The sequence below is a fragment of the Dermacentor albipictus genome, chromosome 9 (genome assembly GCF_038994185.2).
Source record: "Dermacentor albipictus isolate Rhodes 1998 colony chromosome 9, USDA_Dalb.pri_finalv2, whole genome shotgun sequence".
In the NCBI taxonomy this organism is placed as follows: domain Eukaryota; kingdom Metazoa; phylum Arthropoda; class Arachnida; order Ixodida; family Ixodidae; genus Dermacentor; species Dermacentor albipictus.
The window spans coordinates 49,340,710-49,366,156 of record NC_091829.1 but is presented as its reverse complement, the minus strand read 5'-3'; the positions used below and the strand labels follow the sequence as shown (position 1 = coordinate 49,366,156).

The 25,447-nt window shown below is 47.4% G+C and overlaps 2 protein-coding genes across 3 annotated transcripts; both read right to left on the bottom strand.

Annotated features, from left to right (window-relative positions):
* Positions 1-814: 814 nt before the first annotated feature.
* On the bottom strand, positions 815-25,077 carry LOC135916213 (uncharacterized). 2 transcript variants are annotated; one of them, XM_065449504.1, is made up of 6 exons: positions 24,834-25,077; positions 24,218-24,383; positions 22,034-22,256; positions 19,842-20,142; positions 19,012-19,292; positions 815-1,598 (listed from the first exon to the last, which is right to left on the bottom strand). In XM_065449504.1, exons 1-5 carry the CDS (start codon positions 24,999-25,001, stop codon positions 19,017-19,019), a joined length of 1,134 nt encoding a protein of 377 aa, XP_065305576.1. In that variant the 5' UTR covers positions 25,002-25,077; the 3' UTR covers positions 815-1,598; positions 19,012-19,016. The 2 variants fall into 2 exon arrangements, with proteins under 2 accessions (XP_065305576.1, XP_065305575.1); XM_065449503.1 differs by lacking the exon at positions 815-1,598 and adding an exon at positions 16,777-18,261.
* LOC135916168 (ubiquitin-conjugating enzyme E2 Z-like) lies at positions 5,252-13,443 on the bottom strand. Its single transcript, XM_065449431.1, has 2 exons — positions 12,974-13,443; positions 5,252-5,986 (listed from the first exon to the last, which is right to left on the bottom strand). Exons 1-2 carry the CDS (start codon positions 13,286-13,288, stop codon positions 5,450-5,452), a joined length of 852 nt encoding a protein of 283 aa, XP_065305503.1. The 5' UTR covers positions 13,289-13,443; the 3' UTR covers positions 5,252-5,449.
* Positions 25,078-25,447: the final 370 nt, after the last annotated feature.

The following is a 25,447-nucleotide window of genomic DNA, read 5'->3' as shown; positions in this document are numbered from 1 at the left end:
TATGCGATCACCTACGAGATAAAGCGCACCAAGGGGCAATTCGCTGCCATCGTTTTGCCTGCAGCGCTTGAGAGAATGTGCAGGAACGGGTTCGAGAAGCTTTCTGGCGTTGACAAATTTTGATGGATCTGCACACGTGCTTAATTTTCGTATTCTTTCCTTACGTATCGTCCAGGTCTTTGTCGAATCCTATAGCACGAATCATTGCGCCCGTAAAAATATATTTCCTGAACACCGTGCCTTGTGCGAGCCCACGTTGTCTACCGGGACAACCTGAACTCCTTTCCTACCGAGCCTGTTGTGTGCAGGCGGCTGTCCCGCTCCTCGGAACGCGCAGAACACAACACCTCGCTGCCGCGCGACCTAGTACTCGAGCTGGTCACGGGTCAACCTGACGACCGTGTACCAGTCTCCTCGTCCGTCCAAGCGAGCCAAGTCCCCCAATACGCCGTGCGGATCGCCGTCAACACTTCTCTAGTCGAGCCTCTCCGGGGCAGGGACTGCGTCGCCGTCCTTTTGCAAATCGACAGTGCGAGCTCCGAACACGAGACCGATCTGGGCGAGTGGTACCGGTCCAGAAGAGTGCGGCAGCTGATTTCTGACGGCGCCAACGCCAGAAGAGCAGGCGCCGAGTTCAAGGTGCCTTGATTTCGGAGAACGTTCGTGTTCTGGTACGACACCGAGATGCTCATCATAGCCTTGGTACTAATGGCAGTAATGAGACAATCATGTGCAAATTACGCATTTTTGCATAATTTATTCGCACTCACACACACAGTTCCAACTATGTCGTTTTCGACGTAAGGCGTTTCTCTTCTCAGATGAGACTGAGTGGCTCTAAACACTGAGCTAAGAGGCGCCCTGCTGAATTTGGTCATTTAGCATCGGCGCTAGTAATTCGTTTAAAAAGAAAGAGCAATCACGACAAACATTCTTTCATAGCACAAACTTCGAAAGGTCCATGAATGATTCCTTACGTAGTTCACAATCAATGTACAAAGTAAACGTAACAAAATATACGAGTGTAAACGAGAATTTCATTATAGCATAGACGTCTTCCCGAAGTCTTTGTTCCGTCCAGCCCACTGCATAAGGCTGTCAGCACGAGTTTCTCTGAAACACCACTACACCTAATCAGCCTACAAAAAAAAATGATTTCGCGTGACGTTATGCTCTTCACAGCACAAGGTGTGCCGAAGATAGCGGTTAAAAAAGAAGTTTGTCACAACTACACAAATGGTGATTCAATTTTGCTCAAAGGCATATTCGTCGTATTCACTGGTGCCACTCGGTCAGAACAGCTTGCACCTATGCGCCGGGTTCATGGGCGACTCGGGAGGGCACCCGAATACGCGGGCGAACTCGTCAACGAGCTTAAGGGTGGCGTCGCACTGCGCATGCGCGAAGCCACCTGAGCGTGCGTCGCCGCCGACGCAGCGCGTGATACACGCGGCCACGAAGAACAGCTGCTCTGGAGAGAGGAACTCCAGGCCCTGGACAGGATTGTAGCTGGACGCGCCTCCACTCGAACGGTACGCGTCTAGGCTCGTCTTCAGGGAGATAGGGTCCATGTATAGAGCCCAGTTGCTTCGATCGAGCTGCACGCAGAAGCAGGATTGGCTATGAAGAGACGCGTTTGTATGGCATATCGACCGATGATAGAAGATCAAAACGATAACAAAAATTACCCGTAACCAACACGCAATTTATGTCACAACTTTATGATGTCACCAATAGTTGACTTTATGTACTGAACGCTTCTCGAGCTATGCGGAAATGGAATTGCCGGATAATGGCGTCGGCACACTGTGAGACGTTGACGCTGCGACGTCGTGTGGACGAAATCGATTCGTTGATGTTGGGCTTGCGAGCACGACAGCCATGACCACGGCGGCTTACCTGCGATGCCTTTTAACAGCGAACCTGTATACAGGGTGTCCCAGCTAACTTTAGCCAGAGTTTAAAAATATGCAAATAGCACATAGCTAGACAGTACAAAGGTAATGTTCTTTGCCGTCGCATGGAGATAGTCATTTTTTTCCATTCCGTCTTATTAGACAATTAATCCTAATTAATTAATCAACTTCTCCAATATTATAATTAGATTAGAAGTGTCGATGGTCCAGGTTGTTTAAATTATCTCGTCAACCGACATACTGTGCCGAGCGTTCGAAGTGCACGCTGCTCGTCCATTGCGCGTGAGGGTGAGAAACTCGGAGAGCTATCGAAGTACACTCCGAGGTCCTTTGTTACCGGAGCTCTTGGCAGGAGAACGTCTTTAACGCTATAGGGAAATATATTCCTGTGAGTCGACCGCGTGAACCTTACAACTTTCGTTCAAGATGCATTTATGACGAGCGCACCATGACGCAAAATTAACGATGTCCTTCTGAAGAGTGGCGCAACCATTAGCATTTTTTGCCACTTTGCAAAATTTCGCGTCAGCAGCATATAACAAAATTGAAGAGTTTTGAATGAGTGCCGCAACGTCGTTAACAGTGAGAAAAGAAAAAGGCCAAGGAAAGACTTTTGAGGAACTCAACTTGTAACCGAATAAAGTTCTGACGACTGACCCTTTTCGCTAACATAGCAGTACCGGTGGCGTATGTGGCTTCCTATCAGCGTTGTGGCGGAGTGGTGAAGATAAAGTTGCGTCAACTTGTGAAGGAGTATTATGTGGGATAGAACATCAAACGCCTTACTGAAGTCAAAATAAGTGACATCGAGCTGTCCTTTCTTATACAATGCTTGAGAGGCATGCGTCCAGTAGCAGTGTCCTAGTGCCGACGTCCAAAGAGACAGTATGACAGGAAGCGTAACGACCAATCGATTTTTTAAGTGTTGCAGCGGTGATGCATGCCGAAGCTTTTAGTATCCCCAGCACCGGGCCTTTAAGAGATTCCACCACTATGGCTTCGATGACGACGGGTGCTCGAGCATGAGATTTTTTCTGCATGTAGAGCGTGATCATGTTGCGGGATTGGTTAGATACGGATGATGTTGTTGGTGCTATCAAAAAATGGGGCGCATATTGAGTTTTTTGGCCAATGCCCCGGTGTTATGTGTAATATCTTCCCATATGAAGTAGGGGGGCTTGGCGAGGAATCGGGTCGTGTGTCTAAACGCATTAGAGGGAAAAAAAGACAATGATGCGATTGATTCTTGTGATAGATGAATGAATGCAAGTGGGTCAATGCATGTTATCTAAATATAAAACATGCCGCGTTTTCGTTTATCTTTTAACCCAGAGAAAAAGAGCGAGAGAGAAAAAAAGATGTGTTCTCAAGCCAACGAAAAATAACAGCCTGTTAAACCAGTTTGTTTTCATCTTCGTCTAGGATATGTTGCATTGTTTCAGACCTCCTGTCTAATACTTTTATGTGATTCCAAAATATTCTAGGTTCGGCTTTCTCTTCTATGTGTATTTCTGGCAACCAACACTCACTTTCACTTTCTATCTTTGCTTGGACCAGTATTTGACCCACATCTTTTTTCTCCCGGTATATTTCCCCATTTTCTGGCTACTTCATCCTGCGGCAACTGTGCTTTTTTTTTACCTACCTGTGATCTCACGAGGCCTTCTGTCGTTCGGCGATCGCTTCTCGTATTTCCTTGTTCCACCAAGTTTTCGGTTCCCTTCTTTCTTTCCAACAAGCGTGTTGGTCCTTTCCCGATTTTTCTCGTCATTACACTTTAAAGGTCGATATAATCCCATTCTTTACTTGGTGATTTGCCAAGGTATTTCCCGACCCTTGCGACTGTTTTTGTCATTTTTTCAGGGTTCAAATTTGGACTGGTCGTTCCTTGCTCCATTTCCCAACTACTTATTCCATTTTCAAAATGATACGCTTAGGGTCACTCAATATGCTGCTATAGCCTTCCTCGTCAATGACCATTTCTTTCTTTCATCATAAATTTCTTAGGTCATGAGACAGTACTGGATGACCGATTGCCTATTTCCGCCTTTCCATGTAACCTGGTCGTCACATGTAGGTCCCGCATGCACGATAACGAGGTAACGCTGCTCACAGACATCTAGCATTAACTTCCCGTTGTTGTCAGTATATCCGTCTAGGTCCTGCATGTTGGCATTCATGTCACCTAACAGGATAATTTCCAGATTATTCCCGAAACCCCTAATATCAGCACTTAGGCGTTCCACTAACTCCCGATTCTTCACTGCACTTTTCTTCCCGTCCACAAATACGGTACACCCAGCAAAGCTTTCTTTCAACTTACTGTGCCTGATAGCTTTGAATTTACTCTTTGCCATTTGGCTCCCTGATGTATGAGCGTTCAGACTTATCCTCCCTTTCTTTGGAATTTAGTTCTGTTTCACCCTTCCCAAACGTAACTGTCAACCACTGGCCGCTCTTCTAAGACTCTGACGTGCGTTTCTGCCAACGGCATACACCACTATTTGTTGTCTATTTAACTGCTCTTCAATCTCTAACAATTTGTCATTTCTTGTTCCGCCCTGCTTGTTCATGTAGCATATTGCGCGGCGAGCTCTCTTCCTCCTTCCATCATTTTCCTGTTATTGATGGTGATGCTAGTCTGCAATTCGCCTAGGGGACCTTCTTCATCAGCACCTAACCTGGCCACCTGAGCACCTCCACGCCCCCCAAGAAACGCACTGCGGTGCAAGCGAGTCACCACCCCACTTCTCGTTCAAGCCTGTCATTGAAGTGGATTCAGTCTCGTTGAAAACCACCCTACTTCCTCGCTTCCCTGCTTACTCCCACAACCTCGAAACCTTTCTCTCGGCTCTCTCTCCATATATCCTCGTTAGTGGCCGCAAGCACTCTTTGTACATCACTTTTACGTAAAGGTACCTGCGGCACCGTGCACACCGCAGCCTGCACCAGAGGGGACATCTAGGGTAAGTCGTCTGCCCCCTTTGCTAAACGCCGGACTAGTGCTGCCGCTTTTCTGTTCAGTATACGTCATTTAGCCAGCCCGCTACTACTACAAGACTGCGTGCCTGTGCACTATCCGTGAGCTTTTCTGTATCTCGCTTCGTGGCAAAGCCCCATGTCTGCACTGGAAACGTCCCTACCGCCACTCCTTATTCGCCTTTCACCCTGTCCACAATCGCCTCTGGGCACCTAGCCAGATTTGAGTAACCGGTGGTTATAACCTGCTGACAGCGCAAAAAGAAAGTCCCCTGACAATAGCTGCAAACTAAGAATAAACAGAGGTGTTCTCTCACGCAGAATGGTGCTGTAGTATTGATGGCACTCACGCTATATAAGGCTATTCGTGATCAGATCATTTAATTTAGAGGGGAGGGCACGCATATGTCCCGGGTCACTCGGCTTGGTGAACTCTTCGAGCTTGTGCTAACTTGCGTCTTTCTTTTTTTCGTGGCCGAACTTTGGTTCCCCCGGCATTCGGAAGCAGTCCAGCTTTGAATTGCTCCACGCGACGACTTCGCAACGGTAGTCCATCATTGTCCGGCGTTGGCATTAGCGTTAACAGCGACAACGTTAACATCAGCGTTGAAATCGGCGTCCATGTTAGCATTCGCTTCGGCTTCGTGTTTTTTGTCCACCCGTTCCTTCAAGTCCTTGAGTCGCGTCAGCAGTGTCTCGTACTGATACGTAATTTTCTGCGTGAATAAACCTAGAAATCCCGCCACAATGTTGGAACCAGTGACATGGATCAGGCCTTTGACTTTTTCTTCGTACATGCCGTACGACTCGGCGAACTGCTTTAAAACGGCCCCCGCCAGATCCGGCGGACACGGAGGGTCGGCCTGCAGGCAGGCTTCTACCATGTCGCAGACGGCAACCCTAATGGTCTCGTGTTGTATGTTGTCGTTGTACTTTTTAGATTGCACGGGGGACATTCCTTTTGCAAATCCAGGTTCGTTGTAGTACGGTTCCTCGTTGAGCAGCGACTGGATGGAGATCAGTACGCTGCTTATGCTCTGTACCGGGCTCCAGGCGGGTCCTGGCCATGTGCCGAGGATACTGAGGCAGACCTGCGAGAGAAAGATTGAGAGAATTAAAATAAAGAATGTTAACCAGCGTCATGTCCTTTGCACTGTCCTTGGCTATGGATGTAAGGTCAGGTTTGGGGAATGTTGGTGCGCGGGATTGTTTTCCTATACATGTGCTTAAACGCAATAAACGTTTAGTCGTCAGTCAGCGCTCGTGTTTGTCTATTCTTCGTTTGTGTTTTTTAGTGCGCGCTGTGTGTAATAGTTACGAAGATGTAGCGACTCGCCCAGCTAGCTACTGTACTCTTCTTGTATTTGGCATAAACATCCAAGATTTAGGAAAACCGTGATATCACGAGCGCTTCTCGCGCAGCGCAATTATCATGCGGAAATATGATAACGCGTGTACGGCAACATGGTTAATTGTAAACGTCCTTCTATTATCGAACGTGCTCTCTCTTCCAGGGATCCAGAAACCTTCAGGCGTGCGAACAGAACTGATTCCTGAGCGTCCATCAGGGCTAGTAGCCTACAGGTATTTGTGTGCTTACACGACTGATTAAATCAATTCAAATTACTCACTACATCTCTAGCAGCGCAATTGAATTTAGAGTTGTAATATTTATTGATGCAAATGTGGCATTTGTATCTTTACAATCTCTGTGGCCATATAGGAATAACCATGCTTATACCGAGTGTTTCACTTAATATCGAGAAATAACATATACGCTGCTAGACAATAAACGGATAAGGCCCACGGTATATTTGTCGTAGTCATTCCTATAGTTACTCAGAGTAATTCCTGAAATCCCATTAATTAGCTAACTAGTTATATCTATTACGCAAAAATTGACATATTCGTTCTCGGGCGTCAGTCATATTTCAAGATGTCTGGGGCGTACTCAGAAACCACCAACAAAGCTTTTTATTATTATTATTATTATTATTCCATTACCTTTAGCAAAGTGCTTTATTTTGAGCTCCATAAAAAAATGGCACGCAGTATGAAAAAGACAGAAATATTGAGCGTCTAAATAGCAGCGTTCTCAGTCGTGTTTTGAGAGAACGAAGCCAGCATACGTGTCGCAAAACCCACAAAAGTGATCGGCCACGGCGTCCAGCGCCCATCAGCACCTTCAACGTGAAGACTGAAGTCTGCCCCAATTCTAAATGATAAGAGATAGGCAGGCGCTGATACGCGAATTCAAACACTAATCGGCTTTACGCGTGCTTCGTTCTTCAATAACACGATTGAGGGTGCTGCTTTCCAAGTGCGCAAGAGCAAGACGTGTGATATTTTTATTCTTTTATGCGAAGCATATTACGAGAGCTCAACCCAGCTCCTCAGGCGCGGCGGTGTCGCCATGAAACCACGTGACACCGTGACGTCACGACAGAGGAGAAGTGGCTTTGGCTCAACTCTTGCAAGACGGGCTGGGTGGGAATCGAACCAGGGTCTTCGGAGTGTGGGACGGAGACGCTACCACTGAGCCACGAGTACGATGCTTCAAAGCGGTACAAAAGCGCCTCTAGTGAATGCGGTGTTGCCTTGGAAACGAGCTGTTTCTAAGGCGTGCGTCTCTTGCTCAGGCGCACATTTCGTTGCCGCGCCGAACGCTGCTTTGCTCGACGCTCACCGCGTCCAATGCGGGGCGCGTAGTCGCTGCCCTGTAGCCCATTGTCTTACACCCCTTGGCGGGTCGACGGGAACGCTGTCGCGTTCCACTCTTGAAGGCGAAGCAGTAATGCATGAGTTGTTTCTTCGTCTAGCCGAACCAAATATAGCCAAGCAACAGCAGTTCACCAGGCTAAACAGTGGTTCAACAACTAAAATAAAGGCTAGTATGCTTCGCATCCTGGGCTTAACCTTACCTAAGCCATAGCCATTTTTTTCGTAATTCGCGGGATTTCTTCAGAGATGGGGAAAAAACAGGCGCGTGAACGATAATGTATAATGAAAGCAACTTCAACGGGTATTATTGAGCTGGCTGCAAAACTTCTCAAAAACGGCCTAAGTCCTAAAAAGAGTATTGGTAGGATCTTGATCAGGGCTAATTGGTTCATATTAGGAGCTGAGGTTGAACAGCGCGAACAAGAAAATTTGTTTCCTCGTGTCCTTGTCTTATTCGCGCTGTTCAAACTCTGTTCCAAACAGAACAGTTCAAATATTGCGCAAATAAACTTAATTCATGAACTAAACGCACTTCGAAAATTCGTGCGGCCGCAACATTCGCACGGCGACGGATTTCCAGCGAAGCTGTTTAGGCTGCATTGGGGGCATTGTGTTCAGGGACTGCACGGCCCATGCAGTGCTGCGAGGCCTAAAGTGTGCAACACTTGGTTGCCAGCCCACGCAAGTGTAGCGCCGCCGCCAACATGCGTCGCACAGGGTTACCCGTCGATCAGTCCTCACTGTTATCAGTTGCGCTCGAGCTTTTTGTTGTTCATGACTTCAATGTAGTTCATGTAGTTCACGCGACGCAATCGTTGAAAGGCTTGCCTTTCTCTGAGGTGTTCCAATTTGAACTTAGCACAGTGGTTGTCACCGCAATATAAAGATCTGAATGCACTATAAAGTACTGAATTACTTTTAATTATCCAATTTTGAAATTACTCACGTCTGTGACTTATAATCAATTAACTAAATGCCATCACTTAGTTGAATGATTACCAATCAGGCAATCACAGAGTTCACTAGGTAATGAATTGATTGACCAATGAAAGTTTTCTGTTTTGCATTACTCATGTTAGCTGAACAATTGACAAATTAGGTACATATTCATTTCCTTATTTACCCTTTCTATCTCCAATAGAGTGTTGATTCTGGGACTTTTAGAAATTAAGTAGCCAATCTCTTTGCAGAATGTCCATGTATTGTTTCAGCGATATCTGCATGCGAAGGAGTAGCTTCTTATTGAGAAATTTTTTTCTTGTGTGACACATAATTGCAAGAATTGCATATGCAATTCCACAGTTCATTTTCTGCAGCCTAACGATGTATAAGGAACAATTATGGCTTCTACAGCTAACAATTGTACAACATTCCACTTCTTACTGCCAAATTTTATGTAACGAGTTGGCTCGCTCTCCTTTTCGATATATTTAGCCTTTCTTCGACCCCCTCACTAAACATTGCACCTCGGAGCATGTGAGCTCCTTGAATAATAAAAAAATAAAGCTACAAACATTGACAAGCGCAGTCGGCGCAACGAGCCGCCGTTGCAGAGCATGTAGGCAGAAACATGGCGGCTTCCACACAGCCCACGGTGAAGTGGCGCCAACACCATACTCTTCCCGCCTCTCATTATTCCTCAATATATATATATATATATATATATATATATATATATATATATATATATATATATATATATATATATATATATATATATATATATATGTAGGTGGTCAAAATTTTCGGAGTCCTCCACTACGGCGTGCCTCATAAACAGAAAGTGGTTCTGTCACGTAAAACCCCATACTTTTATTTTTAACTTCACTCCTGCGGGGACTCCCGTGCACGAGGACCGTGATTCAAATCCCGGCGCCGCGCAATTCTCCACCGGAAAATACATAAAAAAACATGTGTTGAGAAAATTGCACAAACAGGCCTGGAGTGCGGCCTGATCCCGGTGACCAGAACCGGCAACGCACTCTCTCACCAGAGCAGGATTGTCCACCCTGGTGCAGTACTTGGCCACAACCTCCTATATGAATACAACAATCAAACCCCGGCCCTCAGTTTCCAGCAGCCGCGAAGCAACTGACCACGGCGGCGGTCAGATCTGTGACGCTGCAGAGGGTGCTAAGAATACCTGGCTCCGGACAGGCCGCCATTGGAATCTGAACCTGGCAACGTTTAACGTTAGAACGCTATCTAGTGAGGCGAGTCTAGCAGTGTTATTGGAGGAATTAGAGGGTAGTAAATGCGATACAACAGGGCTCAGTGAGGTTAGGAGGACAAAAGAAGCATATACAGTGCTAAAAAGCGGGCATGTACTGTGTTACCGGGGCTTAGCGGAGAGATGAGAACTAGGAGTCGGATTCCTGATTAATAAGGAAATAGCTGATAACATACAGGACTTCTATAGCATTAACGAGAGGGTGGCAGGTCTTGTTGTGAAACTTAATAAGAGGTACAAAATGAAGGTGGTACAAGTCTATGCCCCTACATGCAGTCATGATGACCAGGAAGTCGAAAGCTTTTATGAAGACGTGGAATCGGCGATGCGTAAAGTCAAAACAAATTACACTATACTGATGGGCGACTTCAATGCCAGGGTAGGCAAGAAGCAGGCTGGAGACAAGTCAGTGGGGGAATATGGCATAGGCTCTAGGAATAGCAGAGGAGAATTATTAGTAGAGGTTGCAGAACAGAATAATATGCGGATAATGAATACCTTTTTCCGCAAGCCGGTTAGTCGAAAGTGGACGTGGAGGAGCCCGAATGGTGAGACTAGAAATGAAATCAACTTCATACTCTGCGCGAACCCTGGCATCATACAAGATGTAGACGTGCTCGACAAGGTGCACTGCAGTGACCATAGGAAGGTAAGAACTCGAATTAGCCTAGACTTCAGGAGGGAACGGAAGAAACTGGTACACAAAACGCCAATCAATGAGTTAGCGGTAAGAGAGAAACTAGAGGAATTCCGGATCAAGCTACAGAACAGGTATTCGGCTTTATCTCAGGAAGAGGACCTTAGTGTTGAAGCAATGAACGACAATCTCATGGGCATCATTAAGGAGTGCGCAATAGAAGTCGGTGGTAACGCCGTTAGACAGGAAACCAGTAAGCTATCGCAGGAGACGAAAGATCTGATCAAGAAACGCCAATGTATGAAAGCCTCTAACCCTACAGCTAGAATAGAACTGGCAGAACTTTCTAAGTTATTCAACAAGCGTAAGACAGCGGACATCAGGAACTATAATATGGATAGAATTGAACGGGCTGTCAGGAACGGAGGAAGCGTAAAAACAGTGAAGAAGAAACTAGGAATAGGCAAGAATCAGATGTGTGCGTTGAGAGACAAAGCTGACAATATCGTTACTAATATGGATGAGATAGTTCAAGTGGCTGAGGAGTTCTATAGAGATTTATACAGTACCAGTGGCACCCACGACGATAGTGGAAGAGAGAATAGCCTAGAGGAATTCAAAATCCCACAGGTAACGCCAGAAAAAGTAAAGAAAACCTTAGGAGCTATGCAAAGGGGGAAGGCAACTGGGGAGGATCAGGTAACAGCAGATTTGTTGAATGATGGTGGTCAGATTGTTCTAGAGAAACTGGCCACCCTGTATACGCAATGCCTCATAACCTCGAGCGTACCGGAATCTTGGAAGAACGCTAACATAATCCTAATCCATAAGAAAGGGGACGCCAAAGACTTGAAAAATTATAGACTGATCAGCTTACTGTCCGTTGCCCGCAAAGTAATTACTAAGGTAATCGCAAATAGAATCAGGAACACCTTAGACTTCCGTCAATCAAAGGACCAGGCAGGATTTCGTAAAGGCTACTCAACAATAGTCCATATTCACACTATCAATTAGGTGATAGAGAAATGTGCGGAATATAACGAACCCTTATATATAACTTATAACTTATATATAACTTTCATTGATTACGAAAAAGCGTTTGATTCGGTCGAAACCTCAGCAGTCATGGAGGCATTACGGAATCAGGGTGTAGATGAGCCATATGTAAAAATACTGGAAGATATCTATAGCGGCTCCACAGCCACCGTAGTCCTCCACAAAGAAAGCAACAAAATCCCTATAAAGAAAGGCGTCAGACAGGGAGATACGATCTCTCCGATGCTATTCACAGCATGTTTACAGGAGGTATTCAGAGGCCTGGAGTGGGAAGAATTGGGGATAAAAGTTGATGGAGAATACCTTAGCAACTTGCGATTCGCTGATGATATTGCCTTGCTTAGTAACTCAGGAGACCAATTGCAATGCATGCTCACTGACCTGGAGAGGCAAAGCAGAAGGGTGGGTCTGAAAATTAATCTGCAGAAAACTAAAGTATTGTTTAACAGTCTCGGAAGAGAACAGCAGTTTACGATAGGTAGCGAAGCACTGGAAGTGGTAAGATAATACATCTACTTGGGGCAGGTAGTGACCACGGATCTGGATCATGAGACTGAAATAACCAGAAGAATAAGAATGGGCTGGGGTGCGTTTGGCAGGCATTCTCAAATCATGAACAGCAGGTTGCCACTATCCCTCAAAAGGAAAGTCTATAACGGCTTTGTGTTACCAGTACTCACATATGGGGCAGAAACCTGGAGGCTTACGAAAAGGGTTCTGCTGAAATTGAGGACGACGCAACGAGCTATGGAAAGAAGAATGATGGGTGTAACGTTAAGGGATAAGAAAAGAGCAGATTGGGTGAGGCAACAAGCGCAGGTAAACGACATGTTAGTTGAAATCAAGAAAAATAAATGGGCATGGGCGGACATGTAATGAGGAGGGAAGATAACCGACGGTCACCAAGGGTTACGGACTGGATTCCAAGGGAAGGGAAGCGTAGCAGGGGGCGGCAGAAAGTTATGTGGGCGGATGACATTAGGACGCTTGCAGGGACAACATGGCCACAATTAGTGCATGACCGGGGTAGTTGGAGAAGTATGGGAGAGGCCTTTGCCCTGCAGTGGGTGTAACTAGGCTGATGATATATATATATATATATATATATATATATATATATATATATATATATATATATATATTGTGTGTGTTTGCGTGCGTGCGTGTGTGTGTGTGTGTGCGTGTGCGTGTGCGTGTGCGTGTGTGTGTGTGTGTGTGTGTGTGCGTGTGTGTGTGTGTGTGTGTGTGTGTGTGTGTGTGTGTGTGTGTGTGTGTGTGTGTGTGTGACACCCACGCCTTCCTGCCCACGCGCCGTGATGCGGACACACGTCCGCCTGGCATTGCAATCGCGTCCGCCTGCTCGTTCGCGAATGTGTTCCCTGACAGGTTGAGGACGCCTCTGGGGACACGAGCTCGGGCTCGGACGACACGTACCTTTCCGCAAGCGTAGAGGTTCGGGTTGAACCGCACGCGTCCAGCGTCCGTGGTCATCAGGCGCACGCGCGGCGGCTGCATCGGGTAGTTGGCGGGGCACTTCATGAAGAACTGGAAGAAGCCGCCCTCGTAGGGCGTGCCCGACGGCCCCACCACGATGGCGTGGAACTTGGTCAGGTCGTTCTCCTCGGGGGACACGTAGATTCCGGGCAGCGGGTTGGCCTTGATCTCCGCGATGTCCTGCTTGACCCTCAGGAGACAAGTGGCCGTGGGCTCCTGGTTCTCGATTGTCTTCGGGTCCCACTGGGTCAACATCGCGGCGTTTGCCCCGAAGGCCGGCTCAACGAGGCCAGTCTCTATCGTTTACCCGTCGCCGTTTGGCCGACGACGATTAGAACAATTTCGACATCCAACCGATTGCTCGCCCTCACCCTGACCTTCTTCTTCTTCCTCGCATTTGTGGAGCGTGGGCACGAGGGGTAGGGGGAGGGGGGGGGGGGGGGGGGGTTGGCCGCAAAACGCTAATGATGTTGATGAGGCTTGCTTGCTACCTATATTATGGCGCATATCTCCTACGGCGGACTGGCCAAGAAGCTGGCGGGCAAACGGGTGGGGCTGTGGGAGAAAACGTGAGGGGGAAAAAGTATATGCGAGGGCGCAGATGAAATCGTACAATTATTTTAAGTAGACAAACTAATGCTAGAGACATCTTTTATTAGAGGAAAAGGCGTGCTTTTGGAAAGGAGAGAAAACTAGATGGTAATAAATAGAATTACAGTTAAATAAATTGGAATTTTGCAAAATATTAGATCAGTAAGTTAACCAGGTATTCTCCTTCTGTCACAAAACTCGCAACTTTTGCTATCTATAAGATTTATCTATATATCGCAGACGGACATACATACGTTACTGTAGCTAAAACCCAATGTAGCTGCCCCAAAGGAGGGAGTAATACTTGCGTCTACAGCAATGCCAATTGGCCAGTATTTTTATGGCATTACGAAATTCCAGTTACTTATAAAATGTGTAGAACTGTCAGGAAGAAGTAAAAAAAATAACACATAATGAACCAAAGAAAATATGCCCAATATAACTATACATTCCTTAACGGCTGAGCGAACAGCCCCTTGGCAGTTTCCAAGAAAGGAGGCTCCTAGAGAAGAAAATTTACAGTATGGAAACATTTAAACCAAGTTGTCTGAACCTTGATTCTAAAATGTTTTTCCTTAAATAAGAAAAACGGCGACAGAATAAGTGCTCGCGTTACTCTCTTCTCTGTTCGCGAAATGGCCAGCCCCAAAGCGGGGCATTCACGAGAATAGCCTATCGTTTTTTGTTTTTTTTTCACAGACGAACAGAAAAAAAAAATTGACAACGCCACATTGCCAATGTGTCACATGCTTCAATACTCACACATCTAGCCCAAATGAATGTCGGGAGGCGCACTTATAGCTATATTACAAGCTTTCTCAAGGATCGATCGCGCTGCAGAAATACATTTTGGGGACAATAAAAGCGGACAATTTCAGTTAGGAACAAGGGGCACCCCTCAGGGTTCGGTCCTCTCCCCCTTCCTTTTCAATGTGACCATGCGAAACCTGCCTCCATAGCTGCAAGGGATCCCGCATATCAAACACTCCATCTATGCCGATGATATCACCATCTGGACCAATAGCGGTTCCGGTGGAGAAATCACGGAAGCATTGCAAGCGGCCCCGGATACCGTACAAAATTTTGTGCGACCGAATGGTCTAGCGTGCTCGACGACAAAATCGAAGCTTCTCGTCATCCGAGGTAAATCGACCAAGCACGCCACCGAAAGGGACGGCACCTCACCTATACGAGTCAGTTTGGAAGACGGCCCAGATCCGCCCGTACTGACTATAAGAGTCCTGGGCATGCTAATTCAACATAACACCCATAATTCTGAGGCGATTGTCTGATTACAGAGGACTGCCCGCCAAATATGTGGCCTAATCAGACGAGTATTCACACGACACCGCGGTAAGAAGGAGGCCGATATCTGCCATCTGACGCAGGCTTTCCTGATCAGTCGCATCGTGTATTCCTTCCCTTACTACAACCTACGCCTTTCTGACAATAAAAGGTTAACAGCGTCATTCGCAAAGCTCATAAAGCTGCCCTTGGTTTCCCGAGGTATGCGAACACTGAACAATTACTTGAGCTAGGTATATACAATACCCTAGATTAATTCGTGGAGGCCCATAAAACAACCCAACGTGAACGACTCTCCAGCTCCGCCACTGGCAGCGTCATTCTAAGTAAACGCGAGCTGAATCCCGTTATGAATTCAGCAGGAAGAACAACATTACTCGGTGAGTCAAACGCCGTTTGGTTATAAAACCGTTACCCAAGAGCATGCTCCCTGGGAGACACGACAACAGGGGGTCTGCCAAAGCCCAGGCCCTTCAAGAAAGATACCAAACCAACCAGCACACCACTTATGTCGATGCAGCAAATCAAAATCACCAATCTTACGTAGTGAGCGTCGTGACCGGAGATGGAAGTATCCTTAACGCCGCGACCATAAAAGCAGCGTCCACCGTGGAAGCGGAAGAGACTATCATTGCTTTGGCCATCATAAATCCTTCCGTGCAAACTATCATAAGCGACTCAAAAAGGGCAATAGTCAAGTTTTCGAGCGGCAGCATAGGCGTCTGTGCAGCGCGAGTCCTAGGGGACTTCACAAATGAAAATAGTGTTGAACTCGTATGGGTCCCTGCCCATTCGGGGAATCAAGGGAATGAGGAGGCGCACTGGGTAGCCCGAGGTCTTATTACCCGGGAGGTGTTCTCATCAGACTCGGATCCCATGTATGAGGCACCGATGACATACCACGATATAACATACTACAAGCAAAAAAGGCGAATCCACCCGCCTCCAAACGCAAGCCTCCCGCGAGCGCAAGCCTCGATCCTGCGTCGAATCCAAACTAAGTCGTTCCCCTGCCCACATCGGCTGGCCATAATTACCAACGGGCAATAGAACCCAATCCGCCAAAACTGCACAAATCAAACATTGGATACCCAAAATCAGATTTTTGGGTGTGCGAGGGCTTACCCCCTCCCAGGTCGCTCCTGCCAGCTCCCTCACAACAGACGCGGGAGGAGCTGCTCAGAAGGCCGGATCAAAAACTACAAAAAGCCTGGGCCGAAGGGGTCGCTCCTCGTGATGGGCCATCCTAGGGCTCGGGCCTGCCAGATCATAACTGAGAAGAAATCTCAATAAAGTTGTTACCACCCGCACTAACAGAAAAAAACATCGGTGCGAGGATGCGAATTGGATCCCAGAATTGGATAGGTTCCAAAGGATAATCAGCGACGTCTAAAAAAAACACTAATGAGAAATTTCGAGATCAAATGAAAAGTAAAAGAGGGCATTGTTTAATTTGACGAGGAAGTCTTCTTCAAATAAATAAAGTAATCGGGACAGCTGCACAGAGAACCCTATGGCAATGTCCTATAGAGGAGCTGGTGCTTGTCGACCTGACTGGTTGTGGCATATACTCCTGGGATTAGCCACAAATCGGGAGGTTAAATTAGGTGCATAAAAACAAGACAATTGAAACGCTGGAACTTAGTCAAATTTTTCAGAGAGGTAAAACGCAATGATAATTCCTAAACACACCAATCTTTTTTTTTTTTACACCAAGGGTTCTTACTCACTACGGTGGATTCCCCATGAAGCAGGTGGTTCTACAAGTTTTCTTTTTATTTTATAACTGAAACCAAAACTTACAGGAAAAATTGAACAAATGTGAATAAATTTATCCCGCTATGTTGAGATTTATTAACTTTCAAAAAATAATAAAATAGAACGCTGCATACAAAGTTAAGGCGTTTTAACTTACGCAAGTTCATAAAAAATGCTAACTTTACAAAACAATAAACGAACGCGAAAGTGACAGTAGTCAGACTTGCACGAGCACAAGAAGAAACCAAAATTCTTCGACTCCACTTCATCCTCGGACGCAATGCCGCTGCTCCGATTCGACGCACAGGCTGGATGGACGCCAGTCGCCCCAGGTTAGGCGGTGGTAAGCGCGCTACTTCAGAAAGCGCACAGATTCATGCAAGACCTGCACTCACTCTTAACCTGACCCGACACAGCGAGGGTTGCACGAATTCTTTCGCAGGCTCTCTCGATATTGTGCAAAGACGCTGGCACTTTATTGGCCAGCTGCCCATGTACTCCCGAAATTTCACGTGCACTACGCGACGCCTGGGGTTAAAAAGGATGTTCCACATCCGCTGCCACGGTCAGGAGTGGCGTTGGCTAACACTCCCAGTATCAGCTGCTGCGCACATACTAAAGAATGTGGTCGTGAACAGACGTCACTGTATCGCCCTATACAGATAAAGCACCGCACTCGCTATGCAGATGTCGGTTCGGCTCGAACCAGCAACGAGTCGCTTTTCGTCAAGAATTTAAAAATAGAAACAAATAAGCTACTTATTTACCGAACATAGGCCAAGTTACCTCGTCTTTTCTATGTAACTCACGCGCAATGGTCTCTTGCATACCCACAATTCATCCCTGTCGGCTTCCACGGGGTGAGCCGATTCTACAAGACCATAGGGTACATGCACTTGCCAACTTAAGTCTATTCCACCAGAAAACAATAGAATGCGCAGCTAAACGTTGATTGCGCCACAGTACCGTTTTGCACGAGTTCGCTCCAACACAGTTCGCAAAGACAACAGGAATGCGAGCGACTCTGTGCACCGCCTTCCGCACGTATATGCGCACAGCGCGTGGTCAGTGTCGCCTGTGTGAGATGGACGTATTACACAGCGGCATTATAGCGCCAACGTAATAGGCTCTGCTTCAACTCGGAGACGTTTCCGTGGACAAGGTTGCGTCTGTTACACCTAATCATCACCACAGCTGACACACACCATGTCAACTACAGTAAACGGACGTCTATTAGAACGGCGTTATAACCCGAGCGTGATAAGCTTAACGTCAACCTAAAGGCAACTCCACGGATATCGCCATGACTGGTTAAACTGATCCGTACTTGCAAACCACTGATACAGAATACAACTCTTTAACCAGATACATGTAAAGGTCTTTGAATTAGGTATATAATGTATCTACGAATTGTGTAAGTACACAAGCAAACAATCAATAGAACGTCGCCGATGAGCGGCGCCAATAACGCGCTCTTTATGGTAACATCTAATTCAAATGTTATATACAATTCATTTCCGATGTCGGCGGGTGGAGAAGGACCTGGTGACCGAGCTCTGGCTCACTTGCGATACCTGTAGAAAAAGGACCGTTGTTAAAAGTTTGAATGAGAAGAACCGGGAGAACTGCAGAACCACGTCTTACGTCATTAAAAGTGGGCGAAACTATATCTGAATCATCATTCGTGTTTATTCGAAAAATTACCTCCACAGCTCATCACGTTAGCCCACGAGGATATCTCAAATTTCACGACGTGAGCACACGTCAGCTACGTTATTTAAGCCGGTTCACTATGGCAGTTTATTTAACTGCTTATCACAGCAAAATATCGTTTTCTCTCGCGACGTGTACCACTTGAGAGCTTTATTAAAAAAAGTGGACAATATGGCGCAAACGTTTAACGGTTTGCATACAAGGAGAGTTTATTTGCAGAACGATAAATATTGGCAATTAATGGCAATTAATATACCCTAAATTAGGGCAGTTTGCCCGAAATAGTGTTAACATGAGGATTAAAATCATACAAATGCGAGTAAAATTGAGTAACGTTTGCTGGAGCTTACGATATGTAAATGCTGCACGAGGAGTCATGTTACGGCATGTTTAACGTAGGTGCATTTTTGCCCCGCAGATTGATATAGAATAATTACCTTACGGCACAGAAAACTGTGATAAAATCTATGTCCGTGAGGGCTATCGCCGTTGTTTGCAGTCAAAACGCGCGGTCTAACCGTAAAAGGAAAATATGAGAAATGTGCAAATGTACGCCACCACATTCAGAGCGCGACTACCTATATCTCACAGCCCGGACGTACACCACTCACCGTGCTCAGTCGAGCAGCTTGATGAGCAGCAGGATCACCTTGAGCCTGCTCATGGGCGCGTACTGGCCGTCCACGTTGAACTCGGTGGCCTGGTTCGCCAGCGCCGGCACCGAGGGGAAGTGGCGCTCGAACGCCTCCAGCTCGCCGAGCACCTCGTCCTGGTTGCGCGGGAACGCCACGGCGATGGCGTCGTCGGTCGAGCCGAACTCCTCGCTCAGCCGGCGCATGAGCGGCTCCAGCTGGCTGCTCGGCATGACGCTGAAGACAGCCGCCAACGTCACCTGCCATGAGGTAGTACAGCCGAAATGGGCCGGTTGTTTCCACTGCAACTAGCTCGCAACAACGACGACCAAGAATCCGTGTTTAATGTGTCCGTGCGCTTGAGTTAGGACGCTCAGACTAAACATCTTATCACGTTTAGGTGTGCTGTGTTTAGCGTGCTAACACAAGCACCCTTATCTGATTAACACCCTCAATAAAGGGTCAGCCGCTGAGGTAGGAACGAACTGAAAGAAAAATATCGCCCTCAGCTCGTCGTACTTTCAACCGTTTATGAGTTGTAAAATGGTAGCGATCTAGCCGGTAATGTTAGCGAGCAGCTACTCTGCAGAAATTATGAGTGAAGTCCCTGCCCTCTAGTATACCTACCCCATTAGTGCTGCGAGCTCTCCATCGTACCCACTACAAGCGATCTTGGCCCTTTGCGCGTAACTGGGTGTGACCGTCATTTGCTCATTGTTGATTAATATCTAAGGCACGTCCTTCGACCTGACTGAATGTTAGACGGAACCATTTCCTTGGAGCGCACCATTCGTCCCGATCGCCGATACCTGCACGGTCCTGCCAGTGGCCTCCTCCGTGAAGTACGAGGTGACCGCGTTGCCCTCGATGTTGGCCGCGGTCACGTGCAGCGCCTGGAACACGAGCACGCCCGGGAGCACGTTGCGAAACAACGCACCTCGCTCGCCGCCCGACGCCAGGCGCGGACGGCGAGGCCACGGGCGCAGCGGTGCCACAGCGGTGGACGGGCCGGGCAGGTCTGCAGCAAGGCCCGGTGGCGGCACGGACTGCTCGCCTTGGACCCGTGGTCGCCACCCCTCGCGGCTCGAGCCAGATGTCGAAGACGACGGCCTGCAAGAGTATTGAAACATTTGGCTATTTGGCCAGCCTACTTACTGGTCCTTTTGCAAAGTTCGTTACTAGTCTCTCGCAGAGACGACTTCAAAGTCGTATTGTAAAGTCTTTCAAGAAGGCTTGACCATCCAGGCGCACGCTGTTTACGTGGATAAAGTGAAATGGAGCGAAGTAGAGTGGAGTCAAGGAAAGTGGAGTGGAGTGAAGTGAAGCGAAGTGAAGTTTATTCTTCTCTTGAAGGAAAAGAGGGGACAGGGACAAAAGGCGGTAACGCCTGATGAAGCCCCGGTACCTGTAGTCAGTAATACATGCACATGTAGTACATGTAGTCAGACATGTTATCCATTTCGCCGCACAAATGTACCTTTCGTCGATGGAGGCTATAGCTAGCCAACTGCACCCTTAATTCTTTTGTTTTTTGACACTGCCTCCTGATGCCTGCCTGTTCCTTAATATTTTGTTTACTGTCTTAAGGCAAATAAAATAATTACATTAGCGGACAGTGAGCATCCGAGGCTAGTAACATCGGCCATTATCTGAATGTTTCAGAGAAGTCAAAGCCTCCGGCGGGCTCAAGGATTCATCGGGTTCGTGGCCGCAGGTATGGAGCGTGTTCGAACCACTACTGGCTTCTGTGCGAGTGTGGATCCTAGCCAGACATTAGTGTGCCAGACATGGAGTGCAAAAGAATCTGCATGGAGGTACATAACGCAAGTTCTCATATGCTCCTTGAAATTCTCGCAAAGATTAACAGCTGCGTTGCGGCAGATACTATTGCTGTCAATCGGAAAGGCGCACGATTTCATAGCTTGAAACATCCCGTCATACAAAGCGATGTAGCGAGGAATGGAAGCCTTGTTGCATTTCTGCTTAGTAAACACGCAATCGAAGCAGTTCGCGAATGCGTCCCATTATCGTTGTAAACTTCATTCCACTTGCTTTGCTTCCTGTATTCTGCGTTGCGAATAAACGACATTATGAGTAGCAAAATACAGCGCAAGCTTTTTCTCGCATCCTTTTCCAGCAACATTTCTGCACGTACTCTCGAATAACTAATCCCACCGTGATTTTGTCTGCTATCCTCTGAGCAGATGCATAGATGAATCAAATATCCGACACCGGTATCAGGAATACCAACTTATCTTTGGCGGTCATCTCGCGCGTCACAAGTGAGATGTGACGCGCGCTCTCGCACATTAGGCAGACGGTACAATCCCTTCAAGACTGAGATCGCTTCAGGCGACCGACTGGCTTGTACCGTACTTCCTTGATCCTAACGAGTACTTGATTCTAACGTGCCCTTAAATGTAACGCGCACATTGACCTAACTAACCAGATTTTATTGTAAAAGAGAAAGTAACAATCTTTTATAATTTGATAAAAGAAATTTTATTCCATTACAGTCATCGCGAGCAAGGGATCGGTCATCGTCGATGTGGGACTCCTTATCAATATCCCGTAGCTTCTCATGTTCAGTTCCCTCGATGGCATTTTGAATATTGCATTTCTGAAGCAACTTTCCGACGATGGCAGCCTAACGAGCTTACGGATCCAACACACATGATGCCGCCGCCACCACCACCCTCCCTTCCTTCCCTCTCTGGGTTCAGCAAACGCGTAGATTGGATTACGGCAGTTTTGAACTCTAATGGCAATAGCTTTCCACCTCACCCCCCCCCCCCTATTTCAGTTCTCGTTCTGTACCCAATTTTAACGCGCAGGCCATTATTTTAGAGGAAAAAGGTGTGCGTTAGAATCGAGTAGATACGGTACTGGTCACCTTCCGCCTGAGTAGCATCGCTGGGCTGCGAGTATTTGAAGGACATCAGGCTCAGTTATTTTGGGGGTCCCCAGTGGGCATAGCGCGGTAACTGCTATGCCTACTCACCCAGGGATGGCTCCATCCGGCTGTTGCCACAGCTGGTCATCGGCCTCTTCGGAGGTGGTGGCTGGCGCCTTGGCGGACACGTCATCCTCGACGCGGAACAGGAACTCGCCGAAGATGCCCTCGTGCGTGGCGTCCTCGGTGTCGTTCACGGTTCGGACGAGCTCCAGCTTGAAATACACGATGACTGAGTCCGGGGGCAGGAACTCGCGCAGGCGCTCCACCACTGCGCGGGGACAACAGTTCTTGCGCTTGTTGAAATGTTCGTAATTCACGTGAACTTTCCGCGTCGAGTTTTTCGTCGACTGATAAAAACTTCCCATGAAGAGCTACTCATTTCAAAGACAAATACTAGCACGCAGCTGAATGATGCGAAACGGCGAAGACGTCAAAGAAACCGCACACATGAATGGGCTGCCTGTAAATGTTTTTTTTAATTATCACGCCTGTGCACAACGTTTCTCACTGATGTGCTGGTTCCGATGGCGTACCATTCAAACGGAAATCAGTCGGTTGCGTATTCGCTTTGTTCCGTACAGATTCCCGCAACGGTTTTGCAATGATAACCGTAAATGGTTACTGCACCCGGGTTACAAGGCGTCAGTCAGATCACGAGGGTTGCAATGTGGGCTTGTTGATGACAGCAAATTGTTCATCACAATAATGATTTCTTGGCAGGCGCCGCAGCAATATAAAATGCTAATATAATATAAAAGGCCCGATACTCCTCCAATCACTAATTTACAAGCAAGCTCAGCGCCTAAGCCAAGTAAGCCAAGTAAGCAAGACGACTGAACAGGAGTTGCTCACAAGGCTGCGATGCCGGACGTGCTCTGCAACCGTCAAAGGGTGCTTCTGTAGCGCAGCACTCCACGGCTACGAAGAAACGAATCAATGCGACCACTGACCCCAGTCATCGACACCTTAAGACGCCACAAAGTTCTCGCGCGACAGCATATGCGTCTCAACGTGGTCCGTCTCAACGTCGTCCGTCTCAAAGAGGTTCGTCTCAAAGAGGTACGTCTCAAAGAGGTACGTCTCAAAGTGGTCCGTCTCAACGTGGTACGTCTCGAAGTGGTACTCGAAGTGGTACGTCTCGAAGTGGTACGTCTCGAAGTGGTACGTCTCGAAGTGGTACGTCTCGAAGTGGTACGTCTCGAAGTGGTACGTCTCGAAGTGGTACGTCTCGAAGTGGTACGTCTCGAAGTGTACATCTCGAAATGTATGTCTCGAAGTGGTACAAGTGTTGCGATTCAAAGTGGTATGTGCATATCGTCTACTACTGCTAAAAACTGCACAAAAGACCTCAAACAAGCATAGGCTCCTGTCCTATCGTGTTGTCTAAATAGCCCTCGTGTTTTGTGTCACTTCTACCAAGATAAACCTGCACCAACTATAGGCCAACAAGAAGTCCCACTCAGTCTAGTATTAATTCGATCGGATAAAGGGTTGCATGAGGGCACATGCTCGCAGCGGAATAAATCCGTTGACCAGCACGAAAACAGGCGAAAGAAACAAATAAAGCTATCCGCTTCCATACGTTACTTTTTCTCACCTAGCCTACATAGCTTGCGAGCTGTGGTGCCGTTATCATCCCTGTCGTCGAGACAGGCAACACTGTACCGCGTCAATGTCCTGATTACCATAATGAGCCAATTGGTCTTCGCAGTTGGGTAAAGCGCTCTCTAGGTTTCTTCAACTATACCCGTCTTACGTAAACTGACTCTGCTCTGTACATATAAGTTTCCCGATCACAAGGCATGTCCTAACCTTGCGTCGACCACGACAGCGTTCTTTTGCTTTAATAGGCCTGTCCAATTAACCTCGTCTTAATCTAAATAAAACACTCGCTGCATTCCCTCGCTTTCCTGTCAACACAGCTGTCTTCCTGTCTCAGGTCTACAACTAGGATTTTTCCGTTCCAAGGCTGTTATAGCGGCCCTAAGGTTTTTGCGTTCCATTGTCAACTTCGTATTAGCTCCGTACGTTGTGAAAAACAGAGTGCATTGATAGTACAACTTTTTTTGCTTATGTAGTTGCTGTATGTCTTTCCTTGGCCGACAGGCACCGCGGGAATCAGCGTGACGGCCAGATAGGGTGCCGCATTATTTAAGCACGACGCTTCCGACGGCGAGCTCCGGAGCGGTCAGAATTCCAGCTCTCTCGCGGCGCCATAATGTGGTATACCTCGCTTGTCCTCGCTGAGATCGGCGTGATGGGAGAGCAACACCAACGACGGTCGCAGTCCTGCCATGCGCGCGATGTTTCGGAAGCGCGAAAACTTGGAGCAGAAGATGTCCACGCACACGTGCGAGCTGCCCAGCGCTGAGGCGGGGGTAGCCCGCTCCGAGTCCTGCGAAAGCGTGCTCGCGTTTGTTGTGCTGCATGCCATTTTTGCGAACTTGCATACGTGCTACTAGTGCTCCAAACACAGTTACACAATATAACCTGGAATTCAGCTGTGTATCACAGATGCTGCGCTCTGAGGCTCAAAACTGACCGCTGGACGCCGTGACAAAAAAAACGCAGAAAGCGTGGGAGAGCGGCGTAATACGTTCAATACTATTCAACACTGATACTCCGACGGCCCGATACTGCTATACTACACCACATACTCTAAAACTGGCACTGACAGTAATGCTGCTATAACCAGGTACCCGAGCTACATAAGTGCAGTCGCAACCAGCTAATGGCCTCACCAGCATGACCCCTAAACGGATTCATTCTGTTATACAGATCCACAGATTGCTTCATGGCGTATCGCTGGAGAATTGGCTGCAGAAACGAAAACGACGTCGCTCACCGGCGTGCAGCAGACGGAGACCGAGACCAGCTTCCTTCGCAGCAGGGACAGGGCGACCGCCTGCCACAACCGGTTCACCTCGGCGCACGTGAAGAGCTCCTCAGTCTGCAAGTAGTTGAGGACGTTCTCCACCACAAAGTTCCTGGTGGCGAAGGGACTGTGCTCCATGGCGCGACCGCGTGCTGGGCTTCTCTAGACGTTCCAGCGGGGCAGGACGTGGCCACACTCAGCGTTGGGTTTTCTTCTTCTGTGAAGGTGAGCACGAGCCTCGCGGAATCATTCTCTCATTGCTTCTTCTTTTCAAGTCGACTGGCAGTCGTAAAAGCTTCATTATTATATGTTCTGTATAAATATATTTGTTATCTTGCTTTTCTTAATATCTTCATTTTATTTATTTGTTCTCATTTGTTTACCTTATTTCATTTCTCATTCGACTGGCGAATCTCCCTGGTGACTAGGAGCCGTGTTGAAGAAAAAAAATCAACGTCAACAAACCGGACTGTTTGCCACCGATGAAAGGCTTTATGCCTAATACTAATCAACTGCCTTGCAAAAGCAGTAAATTATAATAATTATTTACGTACCTTTTATTCAATTTAGCATGATGACTGTTG

Bases quoted from the DNA above. Each gene is read 5' to 3' on its own strand.
- LOC135916168 (XM_065449431.1), bottom strand. From the start codon at position 13,288: ATGTTGACCCAGTGGGACCCGAAGACAATCGAGAACCAGGAGCCCACG. The intron at 5,987-12,973 runs GTACGTGTCGTC...TTTCTCTCGCAG, and splicing joins ACCTCTACGCTTGCGGAAAG to GTCTGCCTCAGTATCCTCGG.
- LOC135916213 (XM_065449504.1), bottom strand. From the start codon at position 25,001: ATGGAGCACAGTCCCTTCGCCACCAGGAACTTTGTGGTGGAGAACGTC. The intron at 22,257-24,217 runs GTATACCACATT...GTCCCCGCGCAG, and splicing joins TCTCAGCGAGGACAAGCGAG to TGGTGGAGCGCCTGCGCGAG. The intron at 20,143-22,033 runs GTGAGTAGGCAT...ATACTCTTGCAG, and splicing joins CCGGATGGAGCCATCCCTGG to GCCGTCGTCTTCGACATCTG.